At 42.2% G+C, this 22,615-nt stretch overlaps 1 protein-coding gene and 1 non-coding gene across 3 annotated transcripts in view; one reads left to right on the plus strand and one right to left on the minus strand.

The window, feature by feature from the left end:
- Positions 1-281: 281 nt before the first annotated feature.
- Positions 282-22,615, minus strand: part of LOC102286889 (cytochrome P450 4F3) — a 32,191-nt gene continuing 9,857 nt past the window's right edge. For both annotated transcript variants that reach the window (XM_070373237.1, XM_005904137.3), the window contains 6 exons: positions 6,689-6,755; positions 6,376-6,505; positions 3,619-3,752; positions 3,460-3,524; positions 3,190-3,272; positions 282-2,809 (listed from right to left, as the gene is read on the minus strand). In XM_070373237.1, coding sequence (XP_070229338.1) covers positions 2,494-2,809; positions 3,190-3,272; positions 3,460-3,524; positions 3,619-3,752; positions 6,376-6,505; positions 6,689-6,755 — 795 coding nt within the window. In that variant the 3' untranslated portion in view covers positions 282-2,493. The remainder of the gene's footprint in view (positions 2,810-3,189; positions 3,273-3,459; positions 3,525-3,618; positions 3,753-6,375; positions 6,506-6,688; positions 6,756-22,615) is intronic.
- TRNAM-CAU (transfer RNA methionine (anticodon CAU)) lies at positions 792-863 on the plus strand. The gene has a single exon. It is a non-coding gene; the product is annotated as a tRNA-Met (tRNA).

Here is a 22,615-nt window from a genome sequence, read left to right on the forward strand (position 1 = left end):
CAAATACTCTGGCCATCGGATGAGAAGAGCTGACTCACTGAAAAAGACCCTAATGCTGGGAAAGACTGAGGGCAGGAGGAGAAGGGGGCGGCAGAGGATGAGATGTTTGGATGGCATCACTGATGCAATGGACGTGAATTTGAGCTAACTCCAGGAGACAGTGGAGGACAGAGGAGTCTGGGGTGCTGCAGTCCATGTGGTTGCAAAGAGTCGGATATGACTTAGTAATTCAACAACAACATTTCTTGTTATGGATATAACTTATTTTATTTATTCGCTCATCTGTTAATGGGTATTGAATTGGTTCCCAAATATTCAACTTTAGGCAACTGTGGATGTGCCACTACTGAAGGGTTGTATACAACTTTTTGTTCAAACTTCTGTTTTCAATTCTTTCGGATACGTGCCCGGGCATAGGATGGTATGGTCACAGAGCAATTTTAAGCTCAATTTGTTGAGAAAATACCAAGCTGTTTCCATAGTGGCTGCACTCTTACAATCACAATAGCAATGTACTAGGGTTCCAATTACCCCTGCATCCTCACCTACACTTGTGACCTTCCATTTTTATGATTTTGTTATCCTAGTGGGTGTTAACGGATAGTACCTTGTGGCATTGACTTGCATTTCCCTAATGACTCATGATGCTCGGTATCTTTCAGTATCTTACTGCTTTTAGCCAGTAAAATAAAAATTTAAAAGGGAGATTATATGTAAATGTAATACATTCAGAAGTAAAGTCAAATTTTTACTGTTAAAGACTATATAGAAATTTAAAGTTAAAAAGTCAGAGCAGAGTGGCGCAGCGGAAGCGTGCTGGGCCCATAACCCAGAGGTCGATGGATCGAAACCATCCTCTGCTAAAGATTTTGTAGACTCTTGAGCACACGTGGCCTCTGAGAATGTGTATTTCATAGGCTTCTCTGGTGGCTCAGTCGGTAAAGAATCTGCCTGCAATGTGTGAGAGTCAGGTTCGATCCCTGGGTCAGTAAGATCCCCTGGAGAAGGGAATAGCTACCCACTCCAGTAGTCTTGCTAGGAGAATTTCATGGGCAGAGAAGCCTGGCAGGCTGCAGTTCATGGAGTCGCAAAGAGCTGGGTGTGACTGATACTTTCACTTTAAAATTTGGCAGTATATGTGAGAGAATATGAAGTGATTACTTTGGCATGTTTGGATTATAGATATGATTTTTATTTCTTACTTTTTCTTCACTGTGGGTTTTTCTATGACAAGGTATAATTTGTGGGAAAAGAAAAACATTAATAAATATTTACTTATTTATCTGCCTGTTCTGGGTCTTGGTCGCAGTATGCAGAATCTTTATTTACAGAATGCAAACTCTTAGTTGGCGGCATGTGGAATATCGTTGGTGGACCAGATATTGAACCTGGGCTACCTGCATTTCGAGCTCTGAGTCTAAGCTACTGGACCACCAGGGCAGTTCCTCCCACTTTTCTGTTTTGTTTTTAAAGAAAAACATTTTAATAAGAACTCTGAAGGCAAAGAAAAACATATGCAATTTTCAGCTTAGAATACATGAAATATTTACGAATTTCATGTTATAGGATTTATTTCTTATTATTCAACCAGTAAGTCTTCTGACCCCAGCTTGTAGAACCCCCAAAGGGTCTGATACTAAGACTATCCCAGGACTCCCTGCCACCTCAGTGGGGCTAGTCCTGGAGCAGCCACTGTCCCAGGTGCTGAAGGAAGTGGCCCCCATTCCTGCCCCCTCCACCTTCTCTCACTGTTGAGGACTCTCTTCACCTCCACTTCCTAGAACGTCCTGATGAAAATGAAGTCCTGGGTCATGCTTCTCTGAGGGAAAAATTTTCTTTTTGGTCCTTAGCTTCAGGTCTGTTTCACAGCAGAGCAGCTTGTAACTGTGTAACAGATCTAACTATGGAGATTTTGAATTTGCTGAATCTTCTAATGGCAATTTTCTTCAACAGCAGGTTTCCGCATGTCCCCAAACTTCAGTATAACTTTTATGACTTTAAAGCATTTTAAATGTGAGAAAGTGATGCAAAAACAAGTGTGGAAATGAATGCACATTCAGTAGGGCTGCTTACCAGATACTGAGTCAGTCATTTTGCACAAGCTTTTTATAAACCTCCACAACATTGCAATAAGGTGGCTACTATTATGTAATAAAGGCACTGAAGCTTAGAGAGAGATTTTCCCCAACCCAGCCAAATAGCTAAAAATGGCAAACGTTTGTAAGGAGGGAGTGGTGGATACAGGGTCATCTGACCCTGACTGCATCTCGTTCTCTGCTTCACCTTCCTTAAAAAGTCATCTTGTCCTAATGATCCAGGATGGAGCTCCAGCTATCATAACAAAATTTGCCCCTATTCCCCCATCCTCTCCCTCCCCCTTCCCCCCTCCCCACCCGCAGGTTCACAGCCACACCCATCTGCCTGGATCCGTCCAGGCCCCAAGGGCCCCCTGTTGGGTCTCAATGAGGCTTGGGACAGACCTGAGCTCCCGGATCAGGATCCTGTGACCCTTGCAGTGGAAGCACAAAGTCTTAACCACTGTATCACCAGCGAAGTCCCAGATTTATTCCTTGGGATCTGCAGTGAGGTGTCTATGGTCATGGTGGATCTCAGGCCAGAAGGTGGGTGCGTCATTGCTGCCCTGTGCTCAGCAGCTCCATCCGCAGCCAAAGTCCGCCCCTCCGCCCGCAGGATCAGCTCTGGCTTCCGGCAAGGCTCCTCCTCATCTGGCAGGATGCGGAACCGCAGTAGTGTGAGTGCCAGGACCACCTTCATCTCGGTCATGGCGAATGTCTGCCCGATGCAGTTCCTGTGGGCAGGAGCGGGGGTTCTGACTGCACCCGGAACCCTCACCTGGGCCCCATAGCACCCGGCCCACAACTTACACATACAGTGGTAGAGAAGGAAGCTAACCATGCCAGGAACCCCCGTGTGGGCTTGCATGTTCCCAGACCCTTGCCCACACTCCAGTCCTGAACTCAGACCAGAACACAGGGGAACCGACCCCTGAGCACACTGTGGACCCCTCCTTGTGCCCCCTACCATTCCCTAGGCCCTTGCCATTTTGTCTGGGGGAGGGGAGTCTTAAATTTTCCCCCTTCCTGGCCCCTACAGTTAAGCCTGGAATCTTAGTCCCAGACTCCTGCCTCCCACTACTCCATCCTCACCTCAAATGCCCAATGCCCTCACCTGGGACCTGCTGAGAAGGGGATAAAAGCCAGCGGTGACCTCCCCTTGATGTTTTCTGGCTTGAAGCGCAAGGGGTCATAGACCTGGGGGCAAGACAAGACAGGGTTACTGGGTGGTATCTCCCAGAACGTCCATCTTTAGAGAGGCAGATGTGTGTATAATGGGAGGGAAGTGATGTCTGATTGGCCAATCAGAATTCTGTAGTTGCCTTTGGGTCCCCCAAAGGGAATGGACAGGGATGATGGAGGTATGGCGTGGTGGAGGCATCACCTCAGGGTCTGGCCACACATATGGGTTGTGGTGGGTCCCGAAAATGCTGATGAGGCAGATAACACCTGTGGGAGAGGAGGACCAGTCAGAATTAGGTTCAACCTGCCTGATGGGCCCCCTTTCTGACCAGGAGCCTCATCCTATAGTCATTGTGAGCACCTTTGGGGATGACCCGGCCATCTGGAAGCGTGATGTCCTGGGTACAACTGCGGGAGATGACCGTGACTGGGGGGTGCAACCGCAGACTCTCCTTGATGCACATGGTCAGGAAGGGCAACTGAGCCAGGTCGTCCCTAAGGAAACCCCATGCCAATTATCTGGGGAGCAAAAATAGACATGCCACCCTCCAGCACTCCTACTGCCCTATAGAATCCCTTCTGTCTATAACATAATCACAGATGGATCAAATAGTGCCAAACCCATTATGTTGTATACATTAAATATGTACAACTTTTTCTTTGTCCATCACAGCTCAATAAGATGGTTCCTAAAAAGAAAGAAAAATCACAGAAGTACCAGACAGAATTTAGCCACGTATTTTTAGAAGCTTTTCTAAGCAAAACATCAAAGAACCAACCAAAAAGAAAGTTTACTAATTTGTTTAAAAATGAAATATTCTTTACGGTAAGAGAAAAACCAAAAAATGAGAAAGAAATAAAAAGTCAAATTCAGTGTTTACTCTTATTTATAACAGCACTAGGGATACTAGCTAATGAACTTAGAAGAGGGAAAAAGAGAAATGCCATTTGAAACATGGGGGTAAATGTATCATTTTTGGCAGAGAGTGGTTTTATACTTAGAAAACAAGAGAATTCACTGGAAAAAGTGAAAGTGAGAGTCGCATCCGACTCTTTGTGACCCCATTGACTATACAGTCCATGGAATTCTCCAGGCCAGAATACTGGAGTGGGTAGCCTTTCCCTTCTCCAGTGAATCTTCCCAACCCAGGGATTGAACCCAGGTCTCCCGCATTGTAGGGGGATTCTTTACCAGCTGAGCCACAAGGGAAGCCCAAGAATACTGGAGTGGGTAGACTTCCCCTTCTCCAGCAAATCTTCCCAACCCAGGAATCAAACTGGGGTCACCTGCATTGCAGGCAGATTCTTAACCAACTGAGCTATCAGGGAAGCAACTCACTGGAAAACTTGTACAAATATTGAAGATAAGACCCAGTAAGGGGACTGAATTCTTTTTCTTTATCCCCTTAATTTTGTGTAGTGATTTAAATTCTTAATAGCTAATATAGTTAGCTAGTTCCAAATTGGAAAACCACAAAACACCACCCCATGTCTCAGTATCACTCATTTCCATTCCTCACAGTTTGACTAGTGGTTATTTTTTATGTATCCTTCCAGGAGTACTTTTTTGCATTAATACTTATGCAGTATCATGCTATATACCATACACATTGCTCTGTATCTTTTTCGTGTAACAGTGTGTCAAGGTTTTCTTGTACATCTCTTGGGACTTGTGTCCAAAATAAGGCCTTTCCTACTCTGGAGCTATAAAATAATTTCCCCTGGTTTCCTCTAGAGCCTTTAAGGTTCCTTTATTTTATTATTTTCTGAAAAAAATATTTATTTGGTTGGTTTCAGCAGGTCTTAGTTGCATCAGATCTTTGTTGTGTCAGGCGGGATCTTTCACTGGGTCCATGGACTCTGTTTAGCCACGTGTGGGTTTAGTTGCTACTGTGCACATGGGATCTTAGTTCCCCAGCCAGGGATCAAACCTAAGTCTCCTGCATTGCAAGGTGAATTCTTAACCACTGGACCACTAGAGATGTCCCAAGGCTCTTTTATTTTTATTTTAAATCTTTGATTAGTGTATATGTTATTTTCTTATAAGACATAAGACCATGTTGAATTAACCTTTTTCCATGTAGCTCTCCAGTTGTTACAAGAGTTTTTATTATAAATGATCTTTCTTTGTCCTGTTGGTATAAGACCATATCTAGCACTTACAATATTCACTGGGCAAGAAATTTATACCCATAAATTATTAGTTTTTCTTTAGAAATAATATAATAGATGAAAGAAAAGATGGTGATGATATAAAATATCTGGAAGACATGTGAATGTCTATATTCCAAATGAACTTATAAATGTTTCTCAATCCAGATAGACTATATGTTTCACCATAGGAACAAGAGGTACCTAAGGGTTTGTTTAGCAAAAGCTGCCTAAGATCTCTATGCTAAAATTTTAGACTCTATTAAAAGCCTAAAGATTATGTGAATATCTAAAAATGGATATCCATTCCACACTCTGGAATAGCATGTTAATATTATTAAGTAATTTGTTTTCCACAAGCCTATCATATCAAATCCCAGCCTGGTCCATGCACACTGGGAGTGTCCTGACCTGGGACTATCTCCCACCAGGCTGGGAGATCCTGGAAGGCAAATACTGGGACTGGTCCTTCCTGAGTCTCCAGGACACACAATGAGGTGAGGAGAATTGGAGATGGCATAGAACTGGGGAGAGGGAGGCAGTTTTGCAGTGTTTCCTAAATGGGGAATGGATGGAAGAAGATGCAGATATTCCTGGAAAGGAGTTGAATGACTTTAGTCCTCAGGTGTTCCTTTTAAATCCTGGACTAAATAATATGAGGAATTAGTATATGAGGAAATAGAATGAAGATTTTTGAAAACATGTGACTTCAGAGAGAAAAGTAAAGAAGTGGAGGGAAAGTTCATTTACTGAATAGGTGCTCACTGGTATCATCTGCCCTCACACATTGTTGCTAGTTAGTGCAGGACTTTCTGTCCCCCAAACCTGCAGACTTTTCCCAGACCCTGTTTCTGGGATCTTCTCACATTCCCACTAAGAAATAAGGACAGAATTCACAAGAATATTTTCACTCTTCCAAAGCCAGGAAGCAGGGGATCAGAAAAAGGCCATGAAGACTTGCACTCACCATTCAATCTCTTTAGACTCACGGTCCTTCAGGAGCTCTTGCACCTCCTGCCGGCAGCGCTCCTGGTATTCTGGGTGTTTTGCAAGGTTGTACAGGACCCAGGAGAGGCCACTGGCTGTGGTGTCATGGCCTAAGGAGCATCCAGAGAGGCTTGGATCTCTGGTCCATTTCAGAATTAGAGTGTGGACAGCACCCTCACCTTAAGGCCCATGGGGGGATGGGGAGGGATGGCATGACCCAGTGCCCACTTGCCAAGTTCCTGGGTTGGGGGAGAGACCCATCTCTCTGTGTAGTTCCACACTGGGACCCTCACCTTCAAACATGAAGGTGTCAGCTTCAGCTCGGATGTCTTCATCTGATAATCCCTTCCCATCTTCATCCTGGAGAGAAAGCAAGATTCCCAGATTCACACAAGTTCTGAGGGCCCCCAAGCCTAAACTGAGACAATCTCTGAAGCTCCATTATCCATATAGAAACCCAAGCTCAATCTGAAGTCCTAGACCTCCTTTGCTCAGTACCACCAGATGCCCCACCCACAGACCTCCTCCTTGAACTCTTTGCCTCCTGTGGCATCCATGGTAAAGGGAATCAATGATTCATAAGTATTTTCATGTTTCTACATGATGTAACCTTGGTTACAGGATGACTGATGACAAGTTTACCTTAGAAGTAGAGATTAAAACCCATTCCTAATGCCTCCTGGAGATAGGAATGGGTTGTACACCTGTAGAACATGCAGACTTTGCCTTCTCAGTGAAGAGGTTCTGATTAAGCTCCCAAACAACCTCTTCTCATCTCTGCTCTGCTCTTGTCTATTCTTCTCTCCTCTCCACTATTTTCCCTTCCCTTCCACTCCCCTCCCTTCCCTTCCCTCCTCTTTCTTTTCCCATCTCCCTTCCCTCCTCGAACACAGGGAAGAAGGAGAAGTCCTGTGTATATTCCAAAGTTTAAAAACTGGAGGTAAAACCACTACAATATTGTAAAGTAATTAGCCTCCAATTAAAATAAATAAATTAGGGGGGATGGTCCTAAGATGGTGGGTGAATAGGACAGGGAGACCACTTTCTCCTCCACAAACTCATCAAAAGATCATTTGAATGCTGAGAAAATTCTACAAAACAACTTCTGAGTGCTGGTGGAGGACACCAGGCACCCAGAAAGGCAGCCCATTCTCTTTGAAAGGAGATAGGACCAAAAAAAAAAAAAAAAAAAAGACAAAAAGAGAGACAAAAGAGTTAGGGATGGAGATCCATCCCGGGGTAGGAGTCATGAGGGAGGAAAAGTTTCCAAACACCAGGAAACACTCTCACTGGCAGGTTTGTGGGGAGTTTTGGAATCTCAGAGGGCAACATAACCAGAAGGAAAAAAAAAAAAAAAAAAAACAACCCACAGAATATGCGCCTAACCGCAACTCCCTGTGGAGAAGTAGCCCAGACGCTTGTGCCTGCTAGCAGCGAGGGGGGCTGAACAGGGAGGCACGGGTTGCATGCTTAGGGTACGGACTGGGCCTGAATGCCCTGAGGACATTCTGAGGGAGCTAATGTGAGAAAGCAAACCAAACTGTGGGTTAACCAGAGAGAGAGAGAGAGAGAGAGAGAAATTTCCTGCGAAAAGCTCTAACCTAAGGCACAGCCTGGTCCACTCACAGAGCAAAGGATTGAGCGAATGTCAGAGGAGAGCTAGCTGGTTGCAAACTGGCCCCTCCCCCCACCAGAGGCAGAGAGGCAGGCGGGTGACAGCCACAGCCAGAGGGCAAGGGGCAATCTCGGCTCCAGAGATGCATCCTCCACCAAATTGTGGGCAGGCTCCCAGTTGCTAACAAAGTCTTCCTGGGATCCTGGACAGTTGACACCCGCCAGGGGAGTCACAGCCTGAGATCGGCTCTGCAGAGGAGACACATGGCACACCTGAGATGGCGCTCTCGCTGTGCACCCAGGAAACTGAGTGGCTAAGACTGGGGAGGTGATAAGACGCACCACACACCTGAGACAGTGCACTCACCAAGCACCTGGTCGCCTGAGCTGCTCGGACCCTGGAAGCGCACAAAACACAGGCCCAACCAAGTCTGTGCCTTGGTGGAGTACCTGAGAACCTGAACATGAGCAGCTTAGACCTGGGAAGTGCACGCAACCCAGGGCCTTCTTTGGACAGTTCTGCTGTAGAACAACCTGGAGCCTGAGCAGTGTAGACCAGGAAAGCACATGTGCCGTGAGTGGGGGCAAAACCAGTGTGGCTCAGACACTGCGAGCACTCCCCACATACACCAGTGATATTTGTTTGCAGTGTTCCTCTCTTCCCACAGCACAACTGAACAAGTGAGCCTACATAAGTGAACATCTTAGCCCCCTTGTATTAGGGCAGAAATTAGATACTGAAGAGACTTGCAAACAGAGGAAGCCAAAAGAAACAAAGAAGAGGGAACTGCCTTGGAAGTGACAGGTGAAACAGATTAAAACCCTGTATTTAGCATTGACTACATTGGAAGGGGCCTATGGATCTTGAGAAGAAGTATAAGCTGGAACAAGGAACTATCTGAAACTGAACTGACCCCACACTGTTCTCAACAACTCCAGAGAAATTCCTAGATATTTTTACTATTATCATTTTTAAATTTTATTTTTAAGTTATTTATTACTCCTTTAATTTTTATTTTTATAACCTACTATTACTTTGAGGAAAAAAAGACCCTATTTTTAAAGCAAATTTCGTGTATATATATATATATATATATATATATATATATATAATTTTTGTGATTTTTTAATATTATATTTTTGAGAGTCTAAATTCTACTCTAGATTTTTAATCTTTGCTTTTTGGTATTTGTTATCAATTTTGTATCTTTAAGAATCTCATCTTCAGTAACCATTTTTACTTAGAAGTGTGATTACTGGCTTGATTGCTCTCTCCCCTTTTGACTCTCTTTTCTCTCCCCCATGTCACCTCTATCTAATCCCTCCCCCTTCTCTTCTCTACCTGAATCTGTGAATCTCTTTGGGTGTTCTGGGATGTGGAAAAGACTTAGGGAACAATTACTGGCTATATTTGTCTCTCTCCTTTTGACTCCCCCTCTTCTCCTCCTGGTCACCTCCATCTCCTTCTTCCCTCTTCTCTTCTCTATGTAATTGTGAACCTCTCTGAGTGTTCCAGACTGTGGAGAACACATAGGGAATTGATTACTGGCTAGACTGCACTCTCCCCTTTTGATTCCCCCTCTTCTCCTCCAGGTCACCTCTATCTCCCTACCCCCCTTCTATTCTCCATATAGCTCTGTGAGCCTCTCTGGGTGTCCCTCACTGTGGATATTCTTTTACCATTAACCTAGATGTTTTATCATCAGTGCTGTATGGATGGAGAAGTCTTGAGGCTACTGTAAGAATAAGACTTAAAGCCAGAGGCAGGAGGCTTAAGTCCAAAACTTGAGAACACGAGAAAACTCCTGATTCCAGGAAACATTAACCGACAAGAGCTCATCCCAAAGCCTCCATTAGTTCAGTTCAGTCGCTCAGTTGTGTCCGACTCTTTGCGACCCCATGAATCGCAGCACGCCAGGCCTCCCTGTCCATCACCAACTCCCGGAGTTCACTCAGACTCACATCCATCGAGTCAGTGATGCCATCCAGCCATCTCATCCTCTGTCATCCCCTTTTCCTCCTGCCCCCAATCCCTCCCAGCATCAGAGTCTTTTCCAATGAATCAACTCTTCGCATGAGGTGGCCAAAGTACTGGAGTTTCAGCTTTAGCATCATTCCTCCCAAGGAACACCCAGGGCTGATCTCCTTCAGAATGGGCTGGTTGGATCTCCTTGCAGTCCAAGGGACTCTCAAGAGTCTTCTCCAATACCACAGTTCAAAAGCATCAATTCTTCGGCGCTCAGCTTTCTTCACAGTCCAACTCTCACATCCATACATGACCACTGGAAAAACCATAGCCTTGACTAGATAGACCTTTGTTGGCAAAGTAATGTCTCTGCTTTTCAATATGCTATCTAGGTTGGCCATAACTTTTCTTCTGAGGAGTAAGCGTCTTTTAATTTCATGGCTGCAGTCACCATCTGCAGTGATTTTGGAGCCCCCCAAAATAAAGTCTGACACCATTTCCACTGTTTCCCCATCTATTTCCCATGAAGTGATGGGACCAGATGCCATGATCTTCGTTTTCTGAATGTTGAGCTTTAAGACAACTTTTCCACTCTCCTCTTTCACCTTCATCAAGAGGCTTTTTAGTTCCTCTTCACTTTCTGCCATAAGTGTGGTGTCATCTGCATACCTGAGGTTATTGATATTTCTCCATACCTACACTGAAACCAAGCTCCACCCAAGAGCCAACAAGTTTCAGAGCAAGACATACCAAGCTAATTCTCCAACAATGTGGGAACATAACCCTGAGCATTAAAATACAGGTGGCCAAAAGTCACACCAAACCTATATACATCTCAAAACTCACTAGTGGACACTTCATTGCACTTCAGAGAGAAGAGATCTAGCTCCATCTAACAGAACCCGATGCAAGCTCCCCTAACCAGGAAACCTTGACAGACCAATTGTTCAACCCCACGCACAGGGAGGAACCTCCACAATAAAGAGGAACCACAAACTTCCAGCATACAGAAAGGCCACCCCAAACACAGCAATCTAAACAAGATGAAAAGGCATAGAAATACCCAAGAGGTTAAGGAACAGGATAAAAGCCCACCAAAGCAAACAAAAGAGGAGGAGATAGGGAGTCTACCTTAAAAAGAATTCCAAATAATGATAGTGAAAATGATCCAAAATCTTGAAAACAAAATGGAGTTACAGATAAATAGACTAGAGACAAGGATTGAGAAGATGCAAGAAAGGTTTAACAAGGACCTAGAAGAAACAAAAAAGAGTTAATCAATAATGAATAATGCAATAAGTGAGATCAAAAGCACTCTGGATGGAATCAACAGTAGAATAACTGAGGCAGAAGATAGGATAAGTGAGGTGGAAGATAGAATGGTGGAAATAAATGAAGCAGAGAGGAAAAAAAAAAAAAGAATTTAAAGAAATGAGGACAATCTCAGAGACTTCTGGGACAATGTTAAATGCCCCAACATTCAAATCATAGGAGTCCCAGAAGAAGAAGAAGACAAAAAGAAGGCCATGAGAAAATACCTGAGGAGATAATAGTTGAAAACTTCCCTAAAATGGGGAAGGAAATAGCCACCTAAATCCAAGAAAACCAGAGGGTCCCAAACAGGATAAACCCAAGGTGAAACACCCCAAAGCACATATTAATCAAATTACCAAAGATCAAACACAAAGAACAAATATTAAAAGCAGCAAGGGAAAAGCAACAAATAACACACAAGGGTGTTCCCATAAGGATAACAGCTGATCTTTCTATAGAAACTCTTCAGGCCAGAAGGGAATGGCAGGACATACTTAAAGTGATGAAAGAGAAAAACCCACAGCCCAGATTACTGTACCCAGCAAGGATCTCATTCAAATATGAAGGAGAAATCAAAAGTTTTACAGACAAGCAAAAGCTGAGAGAATTCAGCACCACCAAACCAGCTCTTCAACAAATGCTAAGGATCTTCTTTAGACAGGAAACACAGAAAAGGTTTACAAACTTGAACCCAAAACAATAAAGTAAATAGCAACAGGATCATACTTATCAATAATTACCTTAAATGTAAATGGGTTGAATGCCCCAACCAAAAGACAAAGACTGGCTGAATGGATACAAAAACAAGACCCCTATATATGCTGTCTACAAGAGACCCACCCCAAAACAAGGGACACATACAGACTGAAAGTGAAGGGCTGGAAAAAGGTATTTCATGCAAATGGAGACCAAAAGAAAGCAGGAGTAGCAATACACATATCAAATAAAATATACTTTGAAATCAAGGCTGTGAAAAGAGACAAAGAAGGCACTCCATAATGATCAAAGGATCAATCCAAGAAGATATAACAATTATAAATATATATGCACCCAACATAGGAGCACCACAATATGTAAGGCAAATGCTAACAAGTATGAAAGGGGAAATTAACAGTAACACAATAATAGTGGGAGACTTTAATACCCCACTCACACCTATGGAGAGATCAACTAAACAGAAAATTAGCAAGGAAACACAAAACTTTAATGATACAATGGACCAGTTAGACCTAAATGATATCTACAGGACATTTTACTCCCAAACAATGAGTTTCACCTTTTTCTCAAGTTCCCACGGAACCTTCTCCAGGATAGATCACATCCTGGGCCATAAATGTAGCTTTGGTAAATTCAAAAAAATTGAAATCATTTCAAGCATCTTTTCTGTTCACAATGTGGTAAGATTAAGATGTCTACTACAGGAAAAAAAAAGTATTAATACACAAACATATGGAGGCTAAACAACACACTTCTGAATAACCAATAAATCACAGAAGAAATCAAAATATGCATAGAAACGAATGCAAATGAAAACACAACAACCCCAAACCTATGGGATTCAGTAAAAGCAGTGCTAAGGGGAAAGTTCATAGCAATACAAGCTTACCTCAAGAAACAACAGAAAAATCAAATAAATAACTACACCTAATGCAAATAGAAAAAGAAGAAATGAAGAACCCCAAAGTTAGTAGAAGGAAAGAAATCATAAAAATTAGGGAAGAAATAAATGAAAAAGAAACAAGGGAGACTATGACAAAAATCAACAAAACAAAAAGCTGGTTCTTTGAGAAGATAAAATAAACAAACCATTAGCCAGACTCATCAAGTAAAAAGTGAGAAGAATCAAATAAAAAAAAATTAGAAATGAAAATGGAGAAATCACAACAGATGACACAGAAATACAAAGGATCATAAGAGACTACTATCAGCAACTACATGCCAGTAATATGGACAACTTGGAAGAAATGGACAAATTCTTAGTAAAGTATAACTTTCCAAAACTGAACCAGGAAGAAATAGAAAATCTTAACAGACCTATCTGGGGAAGGAAATGGCAACCCACTTCAGTATTCTTGCCTATAGAATCCTATGGACAGAGGAGCCTGGTGGTCTGCTGTCCATACGGTCGCATAGAGTCAGACATGACTGAAGCGACGTAGCATGCATGCATGCATTGGAGAAGGAAATGGCAACCCACTCCAGTATTCTTGCCTGGAGAATCCCAGGGATAGAGGAGCCTGGTGGGCTGTCGCCTATGGGGTCACACAGAGTTGGACACAACTGAAGTGACTTAGCAGCAACAGAAGAAACAGACCTATCACAAGCACAGAAATCGAAACTGTAATCAGAAACCTTCCAACAAACAAAAGCCCAGGACCAGATGGCTTCATGGGTGAATTCTACCAAAAATTTAGAGAAGAGCTAACACCTATCCTACTCAAACTCTTCCAGAAAACTGCAGAGGAAGGTAAGCTGCCAAACTCATTCTATGAGGCCACCATCACCCTAATACCAAACTCAGACAAAGATGGCACAAAAAGAGAAAACAACAGGCCAATATCACTGATAAACATAGATGCAAAAATCCTCAACAAAATCCTAGCAAACAGAATCCAACAACACATTAAAAAGATCATACACTTGGGTCCTAAGAAGGTGGAGGAATAGGACAGGGAGCCCACTTTCTTCCCCACAAATTCATTAAACGAACATTTGAAAGCTGAGTAGATTCCACAAAACAACTTCTGAGGGCTGGCAGAGGACATCAGGCACCCAGAAAAGCAGCTCATTGTCTTTGAAAGGAAATTATGTGCCCAATGGTAACTCCCAGAGGAGAAGCAGCACAGACACCTGCATCCACCACTAGCAAGTGGGGGCTGGGCAGGGAGGCATGGGCTGCATTGCTTAGAGTAAGGACGGGCCTGAATGCCCCGAGGGCAATCTGAGGGAACTAACTTGAGATAGCAAATCAGACTGTGGGATAGCTATCACGTGAAAAGCCCTAACCTAAGGGCACGACAGAGAGACTTCACTTTCACTTTTCACTTTCATGCATTGGAGAAGGAAATGGCAACCCACTCCAGTGTTCTTGCCTGGAGAATCCCAGGGATGGGGAAACCTAGTGGGCTGCAGTCTATGGGGTCGCACAGAGTCGGGCACAACTGACGAGACTTAGCAGCAGCAGCAGCAAGACACTGCCAGGCCCTCTCACAGAACAAAGGACTGAGCAGAGCTAGCTGGCTGCAGACTGGCCCATCCCCCACTGGAGACAGGCAGGTGAGGGCAGCCAGAGCCAGAAGGGGGCACTCATGGCCCCAGAGAGGCATCACCTACCAAACTGCAAGCAGGCTTCATTGCTAACCAAGACTTCTTGATATTCTGGATGGTCGACATCCACCGGGAGGGCCACAGCCAGAGATCAGCTTCCCAGAAGAGACACACGGCACACCGGAAAAGGTGCCCTAGTTGTACACCCAGAAAACCGAGTGGCAGGGATGGGGGAGGTGATAAGTTGCAACGACTGTGCTTGCCAAGCACCTGGTCACCTGAGCTGCTCAGACCTGGGAAGGGCACAAAACGCAGGTCCAACCAAGTCTGCACCTTTGTGGAGCACCTGAGTACCTGAACCTGAGTGGCTTAGACCTGGGAAGTGCATACAACCCAGAACCAGCCTCAGACACTTCCCGGCAGAGCAACCCAGAGCCTAAGCAGTGTAGACAGGGAAAGCACACATGCCGTGAGCGAGGGCAAACCCACTGTGGCCAAGACACTGCAAGCACATGACAGTGTTGTTTGCAGTGTTCCTCCCTCCCCACAGCAAGACTGAACAAGTGAGCCTAAAAAAGTGTCCACCACCGCCCCCTTGTGTCAGGGTGGAAATTAAACACTGAAGAGACAAGCAAACAGAAGAAGCTAAACCAAACAGAGGGAACCGCCTTGGAAGTGACAGGTGCAATAGATTAAAACCCTGTAGTTAGCACCAGCTACATAGGAAGGGGCCTATAGATCTTGAGAAGTATAAGCCGGATCAAGGAACTATCTGAAAATGAACTGACCCCACACTCTCCACAACACCAGAGAAAGTCCTAGATATATCTTTACTATTATCATTCTTTAAATTTAAATTTTTTAAAAAAAATTTTAAGTCCTCTATTACTCCTTTAATTTTCATTTTTATAACCTACTACTACTTTAAAAAAAAAGACCCTATCTTTTAAAGCAAACTTCATATATATATATATTATAATTTTTGTAACTTTGTTTTTTTTTTCCTTTAATATTGTATTTATGATAATCTAACCTCTACTCTAGATTTTTAATCTTTGCTTATTGGTATTTGTTATCAATTGTGTACCTTTAAGAACCCAATCTTCAGTAGCCATTTTTACTTGGGTGTGGGATTACTGGTTTGATTGTTCTCTCCAGCTTTGGACTCTCCTTTTCTCCACCAGGTCTCCTCTATCTCCTCCCTCCCCCTTCTCTTCTCTACCCAACTCTGTGAATCTCTGTGTTCTGGACTGTGGAAAACACTTAGGGAACTGATTACTGGCTGGATCTGTCTCTCTCCTTTTTTTGTTTTTATTTTATTTCATTTTTTTTAAATTTTATTTTATGTTTAAACTTTACATAATTGTATTAGTTTTGCCAAATATCAAAATGAATCCACCACAGGTATACACGTGTTCCCCATCCTGAACCCTCCTCCCTCCTCCCTCCCCTGTCTCTCTCCTTTTATTCCCCCCTTTATCCTGCTGGCCACCTCTGTCTCCTTCCTCCCTCTTCTCTTCTCTGTGTACCTCTGTGAACATCTCTGAGTGGTCCAGACTGTGGAGAGTACGTAGGGAAGTGATTAATGACTAGCTTGCTCTCGCCCCTTTTCACTCCCCCTCTTCTTCTCCTGGTCACCTCTATCTCCCTCCTCCCTCTACTCTTCTCCATGTAACTTTGTGAACTTCTCTGGGTGTCCCTCACTGTGGAGAAACTTTTTATCTTCAACTTAGATGTTTTATCATTGGCGCTATATAGATGGAGAAATCTTGAGGCTACTGTAAGAATAAGACTGAAAACCAGAGGCAGAAGGCTTAAGTCCAAATCGTGAGAATACCAGAGAACTCCTGACTCCAGGGCACATTAATCGATAGAAGCTCATCAAAGGCCTCCATACCTACACTGAAACCAAGCACCACCCAAGGTCCAACAAGTTCCAGAGCAAGACATACCATGCAAATTCTCCAGCGACACAGAAACATAGCCCTGAGCTTCAATATACAGGCTGCCCAAAGTCACACCAAACCCATTGACATCTTGTAACTCATTCCTGGACACTTCATTGCACTCCAGAGAGAAGAAATCCAGTTTCACCCACCAAAACACAAGATTCCTTAACCAGAAAACCATGACAAGCCACTCGTCCAACCCCACCCACAGCAAGGAAACTCCACAATAAAGAGGAACCAACAACTGCCAGAACACAGAAAGGCCATGCCAAACACAGCAATATGAACAAGATGCAGAGGCAGAGAAATACACAGCAGGTAAAGGAACATGATAAATGCCCACAAAACCAAACAAAAGAGGAAGAGATAGGGAATCTACCTGATAAAGAATTCCAAATAATGATAGTGAAAATGATCCAGTATCCTGAAAACAAAATGGAATTACAGATAAATAGCCTGGAGACAAGAATTGAGAAGATGCAAGAAAGGTTTAACAAAGACCTAGAAGAAATAAAAAAGAGTCAATATATAATGAATAATGCAGTAAATGAGATCAAAAACACTTTGGAGGGAACCAACAGTAGAATAACAGAGGCAGAAGATAGGATAAGTGAGATAGAAGACAGAATGGTGGAAATAAATGAAACAGAGAGGAAAAAAGAAAAACGAATTGAAAGAAATGAGGACAATCTCAGAGACCTCTGGGACAATGTTAAATGCCCCAACATTCAAATCATAGGAGTCCCAGAAGAAGAAGACAAAAAGAAAGACCACGAAACACTTGAGATAATAGTTGAAAATTTCCCTAAAATGGGGAAGGAAATAGTCACCCAAGTCCAAGAAACCCAGAGAGTCCCAAACAGGATAAACCCAAGGCGAAACACCCCAGGCCACATATTAATCAAATTACCAAAGATCAAACACAAAGAACAAATATTAAAAGCAGCAAGGGAAAAGCAACAAATAACACAAAAGGAGATTCCCATAAGGATAACAGCTGATCTTTCAATAGAAACTCTTCAAGGCCAGGAGTGAATGGTAGGAAATACTTAAAGTGATGAAAGAAAATAACCTACAGCCTGGACTACTGTACCCAGAAAGGATCTCATTCAAGTATGAAGGAGAAACCAAAAGCTTTACAGACATGCAAAAGCTGAGAGAATTCAGCACCACCAAACCAGCTCTCCAACAAATGCTAAAGGATCTTCTCTAGACAGGAAACACAGAAAGGGTATGTATACTAGAACCCAAAACAATAAAGTAAATGGTAACAGGATCATACTTATCAATAATTACCTTAAATGTACATGGGTTGAATACCCCAACCAAAAGACAAAGACTGGCTGAATGGATACAAAAACAAGACCCCTATATGTTGTCTACAAGAGACCCACCTTGAAACAAGGGACACATACAGACTGAAAGTGAAGGGCTGGAAAAAGATATTCCATGCAAATAGAGACCAAAAGAAAGCAGGAGTAGTAATACTCATATCAGATAAAATAGATTTTAAAACAAAGGCTGTGACAAGAGCCAAAAAAGGACACTACATAATGATCAAAGGATTAATCTAAGAAGAAGATATAACAATTATAAATATATATGCACCCAACATATATATCTATTTATAATTGTTACATCTTCTTCTTGGATTGATCCTTTGATCATTATGTAGTGTCCTTCTTTGGCTCTTGTCACAGCCTTTATTTTAAAGTCTGTTTTATAAGATATGAGTATTGCTACTCCTGCTGGGAGAAATACCAATAACCTCAGATATGCAGATGACACCACACTTATGGCAGAAAGTGAAGAGGAACTAAAAAGCCTCTTGATGAAAGTGAAAGAGGAGAGTGAAAAAGTTGGCTTAAAGCTCAACATTCAGAAAACGAAGATCATGACATCTGGTCCCATCACTTCATGGGAAACAGATGGGGAAACAGTGGAAACGGTGTCAGACTTTATTTTGGGGAGCTCCAAAATCACTGCAGATGGTGACTGCAGCCATGAAATTAAAAGACGCTTACTCCTTGGAAGAAGAGTTATGACCAACCTAGATAGCATATTGAAAAGCAGAGACATTATTTTGTCAACAAAGGTCCGTCTAGTCAAGGCTATGGTTTTTCCAGTGGTCATGTATGGATGTGAGAGTTGGACTGTGAAGAAAGCTGAGTGCTGAAGAATTGATGCTTTTGAACTGTGGTGTTGGAGAAGACTCTTGAGAGTCCCTTGGACTGCAAGGAGATCCAAACAGTCCATGCTAAAGGAGATCAGCCCTGGGATTTCTTTGGAAGGAATGATGCTAAAGCTGAAACTCCAGTACTTTGGCCACCTCATGCGAAGAGTTGACTCATTGGAAAAGACTCTGATGCTGGGAGGGATTTAGGGCAGAAGGAAAAGGGGACAACAGAGGATGAGATGGCTGGATGGCATCACCAAGTTGATGGGCGTGAGTTTGAGTGAACTCTGGGAGTTGGTGATGGACAGGGAAGCCTGGCGTGCTGCGATTCATGGGGTCGCAAAGAGTCGGACACGACTGAGTGACTGAACTGAACTGACTGACGCACCCAACATAGAAGCACTGCAATATATAAGACAAATGCTAACAAGTATGAAAGGGGAAATTAATAGTAACACAATAGTAGTGGGAGACTTTAATACCCCATGCACATCTAAGGATAGATCAACTAAACAGAAAATTAACAAGGAAACACAAACTTTAAAAGATACAATAGACCAGTTAGACCTAATTGATATCTATAAGAGATTTCACCCCCAAAGAATGAATTTCACCTTTTTCTCAAGTGCACACAGAACCTTCTCCAGGATAGATCACATCCTGGGCCATAAATCTAGCCTTGGTGAATTCAAAAAAATTGAAATCATTTCAAGCATCTTTTCTGAGCACAATGCAGTAATAGTAGATGTCAATTACAGGAGAAAAACTATTAAAAATTCCAACATATGGAGGCTGAACAACACTCTGGTGAATAACCAACAAATCACAGAACAAATCAAAAAAGAAATCAGAATATGCATAGAAATGAATGAAAATGAAAACACCAGAATGCAAAACCTGTGAGACACTGTAAAAGCAGTGCTAAGGGGAAGGTTCATAGCAATACAGGCATACGTCAAGAAATAAGAAAAAAGTCAAATAAAAACCTAACTCTACACCTAAAGCAACTAGAAAAGGACGAAATGAAGAACCCTAGGGTTAGTAGAAGGAAAGAAATCTTAACAATTAGGGCAGAAATAAATGCAAAAGAAACAAAAGAGACCATAGCAAAAATCAACAAAGCAAAAGCTGGTTCTTTGAGAAGATAAATAAAATTGACAAACCATTAGCCAGACTCATCAAGACACAAAGGGAGAAAAATCAAATCAATAAATTAGAAATGAAAATGGAGAGATCACAACAGACAACACAGAAATACAAAGGATCATAAGAGACTACTATAAGCAACTATATGCCAATAAAATGGATAACTTGGAAGAAGTGGACAAATTCTTAGAAAAAGCATAAGTTTCCAAAACTGAACCAGGAAGAAATAGAAAATCTTAACAGACCCATCACAAGCATGGAAATTGAAACTAATCAGAAATCTTCCAGCAAACAAAAGCCCAGGACCAGACGGCTTCACAGTTGAATTCTACCAAAAATTTAGAGAAGAGCTAACACCTATCCTACTCAAACTCTTCCAGAATATTGCAGAGGAAGGTAAACTTCCAAACTCATTCTATGAGGCCACCATCACCCTAATACCAAAACCTGACAAAGATGCCACCAAAAAAAAAAAAAAAAAAAAACCACCCAAACAAACTATAGGCCAATATCACTGATGAACATAGGTGCAAAAATCCTTACCCAAATTCTAGGAAACAGAATCCAACAACACATTAAAAAGATCATACATCATGACCAAGTGGGTTTTATCCCAGGGATGCAAGAATTCTTCAATATCCACAAATCAATCAATGTAATACACCACATTAACAAATTGAAAAATAAAAGCTATATGATTATTTCAATAGATGTAGAGAAAGCCTTTGACAAAATTCAATATCCATGTATGATAAAGACCCTCCAGAAAGCAGGAATAGAAGGAACATACCTCAACATAATAAAAGCTATATATGACAAACCCACAGCAAACATTATCCTCAATTTCAGTGAATAACTGAAATAATTTCCCCTAAAGTCAGGACCACGACAAGGGTGCCCACTCTCACCACTACTATTCAACATAGTTTTGGAAGTTTTTGCCACAGCAATCAGAGCAGAAAAAGAAATGAAAGGAATCCAGATTGGAAAAGAAGAAGTAAGACTCTCACTGTTCGTAGATGACATGATCCTTTACATAGAAAACCCTAAAGACTCCACCAGAAAATTACTAGAGCTAATCAATGAATATTGTAAAGTTGCAGGTATAAAATTAACACAGAGAAATCTCTTGCATTCCTATACACTAACAATGAGAAAACAGAAAGAGAAATTAAGGAAACAATTTCATTCACCATTGCAACGAAAAGAATAAAATACTTAGGAATAAATCTACCTAAAGAAACAAAAGACCTATATATAGAAAACTATAAAACACTGGTGAAAGAAATCAAAGAGAACACTAACAGATGGAGAAATATAATGTGCTCATGGATTGGAAGAATCAATATAGTGATAATGGGTATACTGCCCAAAGCAATCTATAGATTCAATGCAATCCCTGTGAAGCTACCAATGGTATTTTTCACAGAGCTAGAACAAATAATTTCACAATTTGTATGGAAATACAAAAAACCTCGAATAGCCAAAGCAATTTTGAGAAAGAAGAAGGGAACTGGAGGAATCAACCTGCCTGACTTCAGGCTCTACTGCAAAGCCACAGTCATCAAGACAGTATGGTACTGGCACAAAGACAGAAATATAGATCAATGGAACAAAATAGAAACTCCAGAGAGAAATCTACATACCCATGGACACCTTACCTTTGACAAAGTAGGCAAGAATATATAATGGAGAAAAGACAATCTCTTTAACAAGTGGTGCTGGGAAAACTGGTCAACCACTTGTAAAAGAATGAAACTAGAACACTTTCTAATACCATACACAAAAATAAACTCAAAATGGATTAAAGATCTAAATGTAAGACCAGAAACTATAAAACTCCTAGAGGAAAACATAAGCAAAACACTCTCCGACATAAATCACAGCGGGATCCTCTATGACCCACCTCCCAGAATATTGGAAATAAAAGCAAAAATAAACAAATGGGACCTAATTAAAATTAAAAGCTTCTGCACAACGAAGGAAACTATAAGCAAGATGAAAAGCCTTCAGAATGGGAGAAAATAATAGCAGATGAAGCAGCTGACAAAGAATTAATCTCAAAAATATACAAGCAACTCCTGCAGCTCAATTCTAGGCAAATAAACGACCCAATCAGAAAATGGGCCAAAGATCTAAACAGGCATTTCTCCAAAGGAGACATACAGATGGCCAACAAACACATGGAAAGACGCTCAACATCACTCATTATCAGAGAAACGCAAATCAAAACCACAATGTGGTACTATTTCACGCTGGTCAGAATGCCTGCTATCCAAAAGTCTACAAACAATAGATCCTGGAGAGGGTGAGGAGAAAAGGGGACCCTGCTACTCTGTTGGTGGGAATGCAAAGTAGTACAACCTCTATAGAGAACAGTGAGGAGGTTCCTTAAAAACCTGGAAACAGAACTGCCATTTAGTTCAGTTCAGTTTAGTCACTCAGTCGTGTCTGACTCTGCGACGCCATGAATCACAGCACACCATCACCAACTCCTGGAGTTTACTCAAACTCATGTCCATCAAGTCAGTGATGCCATCCAGCCATCTCGTCCTCTGTTGTCCCCTTTTCCTTCTGCCCCCAATCTCTCCCAGCATCAGGGTCTTTTCCAATGAGTCAACTCTTCGCATGAGGTGGCCAAAGTATTGGAGTTTCAGCTTTAGCATCAGTCCTTCTAATGAACACCCAGGACTGTTCTCCTTTATAATGGACTGGTTGGATCTCCTTGTAGACCAAGGGACTCTCAAGAGTCTTCTCCAACACCACAGTTCAAAAGCATCAATTCTTC

This window comes from Bos mutus, chromosome 7 (assembly GCF_027580195.1).
Source record: "Bos mutus isolate GX-2022 chromosome 7, NWIPB_WYAK_1.1, whole genome shotgun sequence".
In the NCBI taxonomy this organism is placed as follows: domain Eukaryota; kingdom Metazoa; phylum Chordata; class Mammalia; order Artiodactyla; family Bovidae; genus Bos; species Bos mutus.